Raw genomic sequence first — 10,426 nt, forward strand, 5'->3', positions numbered from 1 at the left:
TGCAACAAAGTGAGATACAGAGTAGCAGTTTAGTTCAAGTCTACTCCAACCCACAAACTGTCGGCACCAAACTCAGATCACCCCCTCACCCATCTCCCCATTCAATCCCCGCCCCCTCACAACAACCAGCTCATCCGCCATTGCTAAACTCGGCTCCAGATATCTCTAGATTTGTTCAGCATTGAGTTACTAGTCCTAAACTAGTCTTCTTCTTCAATGTTGGTCCAAGAGCGCAGCAGCAGCACCAAACCCAAGTCCCCTAAGTTCTCTCATCCTTCCCCCCAGATCAGAGCCGTCGCCAATTTCTCACCCAACCTCGACTTCTCCACATGGTTCGCCGAAAACCTCTACAAGATCGCCACCGTCCTCGCCCTCGTCGCCACCGTCGCCGTCCTCTTCATGCTCCGCAACATCGGCGACACGGCCGCGCTCCTCTGCTTCCAGACCCAGGCCCAGTCCCTCGAGAAAATCCACTACCCCCACCTCGACGAGACCACCGTCCGCCGCATCTTCGACAAGACCTCCCCCTACGCCGCCTTCCGATCTGACAAGTGGATCGTCGTCTCCGTCTCCGACTACCCGACCGAGCCGCTCCGGAAGCTCGTCAAGATCCGCGGATGGCAGGTCCTGGCCGTCGGGAACTCCAAGACGCCGGCGGACTGGAGCCTCAAGGGGGCGATCTTCTTGTCCCTTGAGGAACAGTCGAAGCTGGGCTTCAGAGTTTTGGAGTTTCTGCCGTACGACTCGTATGTGAGGAAGAGCGTTGGGTACTTGTTTGCTGTCCAACACGGAGCTCGGAAGATCTTCGACGCCGACGACCGGGGAGAGGTGATTGGTGGAGATTTGGGGAAGCATTTCGATGTCGATTTGGTAGGAGAGAGAGGGCATAGGCAGGAGACTATAGTGCAGTATAGCCATGAGAATCCTAACAGGACGGTCGTAAATCCCTACATTCATTTCGGGCAGAGGTCGGTTTGGCCTAGGGGTTTGCCCTTGGAGAATGTGGGTGAGCTTGGACACGAGGAGTTTTACACTCATGTTCTTGGTGGGAATCAGTTTATACAGCAGGGGATATCTAATGGGCTGCCGGATGTGGATTCGGTGTTTTATTTCACACGAAAATCGGGGGTGGAGGGGTTTGACATTAGGTTTGATGAGCATGCTCCCAAGGTGGCATTGCCCCGGGGGATGATGGTGCCGGTGAATAGTTTTAATACTATGTTCCATTCCGCGGCGTTTTGGGGGTTGATGCTGCCTGTTTCGGTTAGCACAATGGCCAGTGATGTGTTGCGGGGGTATTGGGCGCAGAGGATTTTGTGGGAGGTGGATGGTCAGGTTGTGGTGTATCCACCAACTGTGCACAGGTTTGATAGAGTCGAGGGGTATCCGTTTTCGGAGGAGAAGGATCTTCATGTGAATGTGGGTCGTTTGATTAAGTTTCTGATTTCGTGGAGAGCAAGCAAGCAGAGATTGATTGAGAGGATCTTGGAGTTGAGCTTTGCTATGGCAGAAGAGGGGTTTTGGGGTGAGAAGGATGTCAAGTTTACTGCTGCTTGGCTTCAGGACTTGATTGCTGTTGGGTACAAGCAACCGAGATTAATGTCACTGGATATGGATAGGCCGATTGGAACTATTGGTCATGGGGATCGAAGAGAGTTTGTTCCACAAAAGTTCCCATCTGTTCATCTTGGAGTTGAGGAAACGGGAACTGTGAACTATGAAATTGCAAATTTGATCCGGTGGAGGAAGAATTTTGGGAATGTTGTCCTCATTATGTTCTGCAGTGGCCCTGTGGAACGAACTGCTCTTGAATGGAGATTGCTGTATGGGCGGATATTCAAAACTGTGATCATGCTGTCCGAGTCAAAGAATCTGGACCTGGTTGTTGAAGAAGGAAGATTGGACAATGTCTACAAGTAAGCCACTCTTGTCATGAACTTTACCATAGTTTGGTAATTATTTCTTTTTGTTAAGTTCCTATGTTGGCCGTCCTTTTTCTCATAGAGAGTGTCCATCTAGTTATTTGTTCAGGGCTTAAGAAGATGTAGGATTCATGATTAATATTTCACTGAAATCGTATTCTCCTTTTCGAAGCCCATATTTAGTGATATGATGACTATGGTCAGACATGAGTTTGGGATATTTTAACACTAATTGCTATTTGTTGATTACATTAGACTTTGGACATTTAATTATAATTGGTCATTTATGATATTTATTGTTCTCTTGTGAACTGGAAATGATCTGGGTATATAGGATTGCAGATGATGTAGTGACTTGACATACTCATAGTTTAAGACTCAATATATATGAGGTGATAGGTACAGGGAACATTAGTGATATATGTGCATGATTTAGATTGACTTTTGGTGCATGATATATGTGCTTGTTGCATGTAGTTATCAATTAAGGACACAGGGAACATTAGTGACTTGAGTGACTATCTTGGTAGAGTGCGCCATCTATAATAATTTTGAGGGTCTAGAACCAGCAGGACTGGTTTTTTCTCACCAAGTAGGAGGTGTCAATGTGTCATTCCGTGTACCATGCTCTTCTCCTATCGTGAAGGGCAAGGTGCATAGCCTTTTTGTGGGTTGGTTCCAAAATTTGTGAACTAATAATTCCTTGCACAATACCCTTTGTATTTGTTGAATTTTCTCTGGTATTATAATTAAAGTTTTTATTTTTATTTTAGAACAATATTGATCCTTATCCTTCTCAGTTTCAGGACATGCTGCCTTTAGCTTTTAGGTATGCCTTATTGTGCTAGTGAAGTCAATCAAATTTATGCTAGTAATATGAGTGTACCAGAGGCAGATTAAGAACCCTGTTTTTGGAACTGCAGAATAACTTGGCTTTAGAATATTCTGGCACCAAATGTGCTTTACTTAATTGACTTATTTTGTTAGCAAGCTGCATTGCTAGTCTCATTTTTCTAACTTAAAGAACTTCCACTGAAAGCACAACCTTTTACTTGTTTTTCAGTCAAGGGCTATAGTTAAAAGATGGGACACCGCCAATTTTTTAACTTCACTATCTAATGTTGCTTTGCAGGTACCTACCCAAAATATTTGATCGATATTCTGGTGCAGATGGGTTTTTATTTCTTCACGATGACACCATTCTTAATTACTGGAATCTTCTACAAGCAGACAAAGACAAATTATGGATCACAAATGAGGTATATGACTTCTATAAGTTATACCAGTTAAATGGATATTATTATAGTTCCTTGTAGAAACTACAGTTACTTTCTTGTCAAAAGGTAAAATGTTAGGAAAAAAAATTGTTAATGTTGACACCTCTTCCAAATGCTGCCCTATTTGCTCACAATTTCAATGGAATCCAGGTATCCAAGTCTTGGACCAAGGTGTCGCCAAATGACAACTCAGATTGGTTTTCAAAGCAAGCAAGCATGGTAAAGAAGGTTGTTAGCCTGATGCCAGCTCACTTCCAAGTCAGTTATAAGAACACCATACCTAATCGCAAGAGCTTCATAGTCTGCAGTTCTGAGATATTCTACATCCCTCGTCGCTTCATATCTGATTTCGTCGATCTTGTTAATTTAGTGGGAGATCTGGAAATCCATCACAAAGTTGCCATCCCGATGTTCTTTCTAGCTATAGATTCACCTCAAAATTTTGACTCGGTGCTAAGCAAAATGATCTTTGAAGAAGAATCGCCTTCGATTAATTCTTCATCCCTTTATTCGGCCCAAGTGCCTGCCGTTCACCCTTGGAGCGTGTCAAGCGAACAAGATTTCATAAAGCTAATAAGAACAATGGCTGAAGGTGACCCTCTCTTAATGGAGCTAGTCTAAAGGTAAATTCATCTCTTTTGATACTTGAAAATACGAAGAAAGGGAGTTCGAAAGAAATATGTACCACTTTGTTAATCGTTATACGAATTTTTTTTTTTACTTTTCCTTATAGGGGCAAGTTTTTTTTTTCTTCCTTATTTTTGGTTCTCTGTAGGTTTACATTTACCATTCATTACTGATTGTAGATCCCCCCCACAAGATGTATTCATCTTTCTCTTTTTGGTCATGAATATATGAAACAGAATTGTGTAATCAACAATGAGAATTTGACCTGTGTATAGCTGTGATCAATTTAGTTGAAATGTGTTTCTATTCATTCCCTTTAGCAGCAAGAATTGCAATTTGGCTAGTCTTGTCGTTTAAGTAGCCGGTAAACACATTGATTGATGATTTGTTTCAGGTTCAAATTAGCCCGCAAATCATATATGGCCTTTCATCATTCGTTTGCAGCTTGATAAGCTAGTCAAAATCTGAGGAATTGATATGCTGTGCAGTGCAATATTCTTCAATAGCTACTTGGAAGAACCAATACATAATTTAAAATCGTTCCTGGGTAAACGCCGACTGTTCTCTTTGCTTGAAAGATTTAAACTTCAGATTAGATAGCCACAAGCTAGTACTCAATGTTGAAGTGTGATTAGGTTGGTCTTAAACATATCTCAACTCAGTTCTAATTAGGTTGGATTCTTAGAGCATTTAGATAAAACGTGAGAAGTTAATTGATGAAGCATATAAATTTTGAGCGTGATTACATTTGGAGCATTTAGTCTATAGACTTCCTTACAAGAACAGTCCTTTACAAAATCTATGCTCAACTCTGCAAGTGCCTAATTTGAGACCAAATTAATGTTTCTGAGAATGTTTAGTGCATCAATTTTGAATACATGTATTTATAGGACTTAATGTCTGAGTAAAAGTACAGATACAAATCCCCACAAATGAATAACAAGGGGGAACTGGGAAAGAATTCACATTAGACAACTCCTAGAAGCTCAAGTAAATGATATTTGCAAATTAATGTACAGTTTCCTCAACATTGAGTTTGAGTTTACCGATCAATTCCCTCAATTTTATCTTCAACTTCTTGGTACAACTCCTTCAACCTCTCAATATTCTCCTCATCGGTGTCCCAGTAGCCGCGTCCATTGGCCTCCAGGAATGTCTGTAACAGTTTCCTGAAGGAGTTTGGATTTGTTTTCATAAGCCTGTTCAGCATCTCCTCATCTTTAATGAAAGTTTCATTGGCCTCTTCATACACAAAGTTGTCAACTTGCCCGGAAGTTGCACTCCATCCAACTGTATTAGTGAGTCTCTTCTCAATTTCACGAACACCCTCGTATCCGCTAGACAACATTCCTTCATACCACTTGGGATTCAACAACTTGGTCCTTGCATCAAGGCGCACGGTCTCAGAGAGTGTTCGAACCTGCATTGTGTGAATGATTCTCAGTTGCATATTCTTGTAGTTTTTTTTTTCACATGTTCTGCAGCATTAACATCTGTGACATATACTAAATTCAGTACTGAAAGAGCATCAGTTCTCACCTGTGCATTAGCTGTGGTGGTGTCAGCAATGTAAGAACTTGGTTTCTTTCCATCCTTCCTTAGGTTTTGCACAAGATTGGTTGGATCAGAATCAAAGTAGTGACTCACATCAGTAAGTGAGATTTCTGAAGAGTCCAAATTTTGGAATGTTGCATCAGCTGTGCTCAATGCCATCTCAAAAACTTTTCTGTTCTCAGCCATGCCTGCACCTGGAGCGTCGCAATCAAAAGCGAATGATTTCCGGCTCAGGTACATGTCTTGCAGCTGCTTCTCATCATTCCAGGAGGAGTTCTCCACAGCAAGATTTATATTAGATGAATAGGAGCCAGAAGCATTGGAAAATATCCGGGTTGCAGCTTCACGAACACCGATTCCAAGGGTTTCTGCTTGCTCCAGTGCATGCTTCCTGACAAAGTTCTGTTCAACTGGCTCATCTAGTTCAGCTACCATCTTCACTGCTCGGTCTAGCAAATTCATCTGTGAAAAATCATATAAATGAACAGAGATGTAAGTAACCATTATATAATCTTACTTTGTTAACATGTATAAATGCAAGAGCCAAAAGCACAATCCATAGAGAGGAAAAATTACCTGATTGATAAAGAGATCTCTGAAGACTCCTGAGCAGTTAACAACAACATCAATCCTTGGTCTTCCAAGCTCTTCAAGAGGCACTACTTCTACCTTATTGACTCGTCCAAGACCATCAGCAACTGGATTCACACCAACCATCCACAAAACCTGAGCCAGGGACTCACCATAGGTCTTGATATTGTCAGTACCCCACAAGACAAGTGCAATCGTCTCGGGATACTTTCCTCCATTGTCAAGCTTCTGCCTCTCTATCAACCTCTCCACAACAACCTTTGCACTATTCATTGCTGCTGTGGTGGGAATGGATTGTGGATCTAGTGCGTGAATATTCTTTCCTGTTGGCAACACTTTTGGGTTCCTGATTGGGTCACCACCAGGTCCTGGCTCAACAAATTTACCCTCCAATGCTTGTTTCAAGCTCCCTATCTCATTGTCAGCCACGATCAGCTTCAAGCATTCTGCTAAATACTCAAATAACGTCCTAAGTTTCTCCCTGTCTGCCCTGTAAAATTTTGTGTTTCCCAAGTACTCAACCCAAGGCTCATTGATACCAAACCCAAGAATTGATGTCAACTTATTCTTTACATCAACCACTTGACCCTTCTCATTTGTTGTACGCTCCACAAATGAAGAAACTGCTCCCCTTGATGCGTCTGTTATTTGTTTGAGAAGCTCCACATCCTTCAGTATTCCTTTATCACTTTGTCTGTAAAGATCCTCTATGTCTCTTCCAGCTGTCTCAGCAAGTATAGCTGGGAGTGAGAAAATATTTTCTTCTGGACGGTTCAGTGCAGCAATGTTCACCAGAGTTGCAACTGCTTCCATGGCCGTTGGAGGCTCACCAATGACATGAAGCCCACAGGGCAGCAGGCGGGACTCAATCTCCATGATTTTGTTGTACACCTTTCCAACCACATTATCTCTTTCTTTTGCAGAGATTTCCACACCTTCATCAGGTAGTTCAACATCCTTATCAAGATTGCATTGCCTAGCAGTGCTGATAATTGAGCTCACAATCTGTTGTCCACGGCCGGTGTCTTTAAGTGACTGATATGACGCAATAAGCTCGCTCAACTGCTTGAGGCCTTTGTAAAGCCCAGCATTTTCCGCAGGTGGCGTCAGATAGCTGATGGTGTTGGCATAGCTCCGACGCTTGGCTATTGTAGCTTCAGATGGGTTGTTAGCAGCATAATAATAGACATTGGGAATGTTGCCAATCAGACTGTCTGGGAAGCATGCATCACTCATCCCTACCTGTTTTCCAGGCATGAATTCTAGTGAACCATGAGTACCAAAATGCAGTACAGCATCAGCTTGGAAAATCTTTTCTACAAATGAATAATATGCTGCAAAACCATGATGCGGGCTAGCTGATTTGGAGAACAGGAGCCTCATCGGATCACCCTCATAGCCAAATGTGGGCTGAACACCAATGAAGACATTGCCATATTGTTTCCCATATACCAAGAGATTCTCTCCATCCGAGTTCAGGTTCCCTGGAGGCTTTCCCCAGTTCTCCTCCAATGCAGCAGCATAAGGAGTCAAGCTTTGATATTCACGGACACCCATTTTGTAGGCAATGTTCAGATTTGGGCTGCTGAACTGAGCCTCTTTGTCGTGGATTACCTCTTCAATCAAAGCATCTGAAGTCTCTGGAAGGCCCTCAACATTGTAACCATCTCTTTTCAGTTCTTGCAGAACTGAGAAGATGGAGGAGAACACATTAAGATAAGCAGCTGTTCCTACATTTCCTTTGTCAGGAGGGAAACTGAACACTGTGATCGCAACCTTCTTCTCTGCCTGCATCAGTGCACATACTCGGTCATATTAAGATTAGCTAAACGCTATCAAATTTTTTCCAGTGAACAACCAGAAGCTCAGAATACATTACACTGGAAGGCAGAATAATTTTTTCCATGACCAATATCAATCTACTAGAAAGGGATAGACAATATTCCAAAGAGTTCTCAAATAATTGATACAGCTTATGTAAAAGATGTACAGAATATATCGATTTTCTCTTTTTCCAAAAACAATGACTATGTCCTGTATATGCAAAGACGTCGGCAAAGCATGAAACTATGGCCTTTATATTGTAATCTAGATAATTACGCACTCCCATCATCCCAAAAGCTCCACTTTTGCAGGAAAGTGCATTCATAAAGATTGTTTCTAGGTAACATTTTGAGTCGTTGATAGACAGTAATGAGATGATAGGCACTAGTCAATTTCCTTTTATCTCCAGATAATACGCATAAAAGTTCTTTAGTTTCATGTACTTGGTAACTACTTCATTGGGTACAAGAAGAAAATAACAGAGGCATAAATTAAGGTAAAGTACCTTGGACTTCCGTTTCAGTTCACCCCATCTGATTGCCCTGGTGCAGAGCTGTTCCACCCTCTTGTGAAGAGCATGCGATTTCCCTGCAATCACGATTTGATCCTCAATAACCAACAAAGTACATGGATGCACAAGCAGAGAATGCAAGGAAAACTACAGTAGGAGCCAAACTGTCTCTAAGCAATAAAGTGTATGAGTGCTGACTGAATACCACTTGTTCAACCACAGAAACATTAAACCAGTAAGAAACATCATCACTCACCAGTTCTAGGATCCCGGCCAGCAAAAACAATAGGCTCCATGCCTCCATCAAGCTCCGGAAGAGCCACCTGCAGCGCCACCTGAATCGGATGCAACCCCAAAGTGCTGTTCAACCACTCTTCAGTAGTCTGGAACACCAAAGGCAATGCCACAATATACGGAACATCCAGCTTCATCAGAGCCTCAATAGCCCTCGGATGGTCCTGCCTAGCAGGCCCTCCAACAAGAGCAAACCCGGTAAGCGAAATAGCCGAGTGAATAAACGGCTTCTTAGTCACAGGATCAATCAAAAACTTCTCCACAGGCCCTGAAAAATCAAGCCCCCCAGCGAATATCGGAATCACCTTAGCCCCTCTAGCCTCCAACTCCATAATAACAGCCACATAATGACTCTCATCCCCTGTCACAATGTGGCTCCTCTGCAGAATCAGCCCCACAATCGGCGCATTGGGGCTCTTCAGCTTCTCATTAGTATCCTTCCTAGTCCCGTACCAGTTCAAGTACTCCTTCACGTCATCATACATACAAGGCGCCAAAGGATGCCATATCCCACTGTCCAAAAACAAAACCGGGTCCGAATACGGAATCTTCTCCCCTTTCAGCGCCGGAACATAAGACCCGGCGATCATTTTCAGAAAGTTCTGCAAGTTATCAGGAGACCCTCCAAGCCAAAACTGCAAACTCAGAATGTACAGCCTTGCATCCTGAGCCTTATCACTAGGCAAGTACTTGAGAACCTTCGGGAGTGTTCGAACTAGCTTGAGCATACTGTCGGCAAACCCAGCTCCCTGCTTCTTATTCCTCTTGAAGAGCTGAAAGAAGGGACTCTTGGACTGGCCCAGCTGCGACATGGAGAAGGAACCAAGCTTGTTGAGCCTCATTACTTCGGGCATTGAAGGGAAGACAAGAACTGCGTCCATTCTGTCTCTTTGCTTCTCAACTGCTTCCTTGACTTTGAGCGCAAGCTCTTCGACGAAAATGAGGGAGCCGATGAAGACGTTAGCGTCCTCGAGATCGTCGCAGAATGTCTTGTAGGTGGTCTTGTCGCGAAGCTCCTCGACCAAGTAACCGACGACCTCGAAAGAAGCGTACTTGTTGGAGGCGTTGAGAGACTGGACGGCGGCGGTGAGGGAGGACTGGTACTGGGCCTCGAGGACGACGTAGACGACTTTGACGGTGGGGAGGTTCTGGAGGTTGGCGGGGACTATACGACGGACTTCTTGCGTCGTTTGGGTGAAGAGGCCGTTGCCCATTGCGGACTTTACTTTGAGGGTCTTTGAGTTGCTGCTGCATTGGTGGTTGGTCTTTTTGGGGAGGAAGGAGTGGAGGAAGTAGTGTTTTTTGGAGAAGGAGGAGAGCTGGTCTGGCTTTGTTTGGGGTAAGGTGAATGGTGAAGAGACTAAAGAAGCCATTTTTAGTGGTGATATTGATCAGACCAAACCGAAGAAGCAAAAATGTTGTTTTACACACACTCTTCTGCTTCAAAATTGAAGAGTGGGAATGAGAGAGAGAGAGAGAGAGAGAGAGAGAGAGAGAGGAGAAGGAGGGAGATTGTGATCACTGGTTGAGGTGTGTTCTATCTAATTCTGTTGGGGAGTTGAAGGTGGTAGTTTTATAGTTTATGTGGAGAAGAATAGAAGGAGAGTACACTTGGAGGGAGAATGAGTTCAGTAAACAGTTTGATGTTTCATGGCTGGTGGTGGGAGTTGGGGACACGTGGCCTGATGGGTAGTCAGGGAAAATTATGAGGGTGAAAATTGGAGTTTCTGGGGTGAAGTTCTTGCTTGGGGATTTTGGAGGAGACAGATTGGGGGAGGGAGCTTCCTTATCTATCTATATGGGTCATTCTGATGGAGTTTCTTGGA

General features: G+C 43.5%; 2 protein-coding genes across 3 annotated transcripts; one reads left to right on the top strand and one right to left on the bottom strand.

The window, feature by feature from the left end:
• LOC126798174 (probable glycosyltransferase STELLO1) lies at positions 1 to 4,565 on the top strand. 2 transcript variants are annotated; one of them, XM_050525039.1, is made up of 4 exons: positions 1 to 1,916; positions 3,055 to 3,181; positions 3,350 to 3,822; positions 4,221 to 4,565. In XM_050525039.1, the coding sequence occupies exons 1-3, from the start codon at positions 217 to 219 to the stop codon at positions 3,818 to 3,820; spliced, it is 2,298 nt and encodes a 765-aa protein (XP_050380996.1). In that variant the 5' UTR covers positions 1 to 216; the 3' UTR covers positions 3,821 to 3,822; positions 4,221 to 4,565. The 2 variants fall into 2 exon arrangements, with proteins under 2 accessions (XP_050380996.1, XP_050380995.1); XM_050525038.1 differs by lacking the exon at positions 4,221 to 4,565 and having other exon boundaries at positions 3,350 to 3,912.
• A 152-nt stretch (positions 4,566 to 4,717) lies between these two features.
• Positions 4,718 to 10,426, bottom strand: LOC126798452 (magnesium-chelatase subunit ChlH, chloroplastic). Its single transcript, XM_050525425.1, has 5 exons — positions 8,563 to 10,426; positions 8,301 to 8,383; positions 5,957 to 7,759; positions 5,366 to 5,842; positions 4,718 to 5,246 (listed from the first exon to the last, which is right to left on the bottom strand). Exons 1-5 carry the CDS (start codon positions 9,971 to 9,973, stop codon positions 4,869 to 4,871), a joined length of 4,152 nt encoding a protein of 1,383 aa, XP_050381382.1. The 5' UTR covers positions 9,974 to 10,426; the 3' UTR covers positions 4,718 to 4,868.

Source organism: Argentina anserina, chromosome 6 (assembly GCF_933775445.1).
Source record: "Argentina anserina chromosome 6, drPotAnse1.1, whole genome shotgun sequence".
NCBI lineage: Eukaryota > Viridiplantae > Streptophyta > Magnoliopsida > Rosales > Rosaceae > Argentina > Argentina anserina.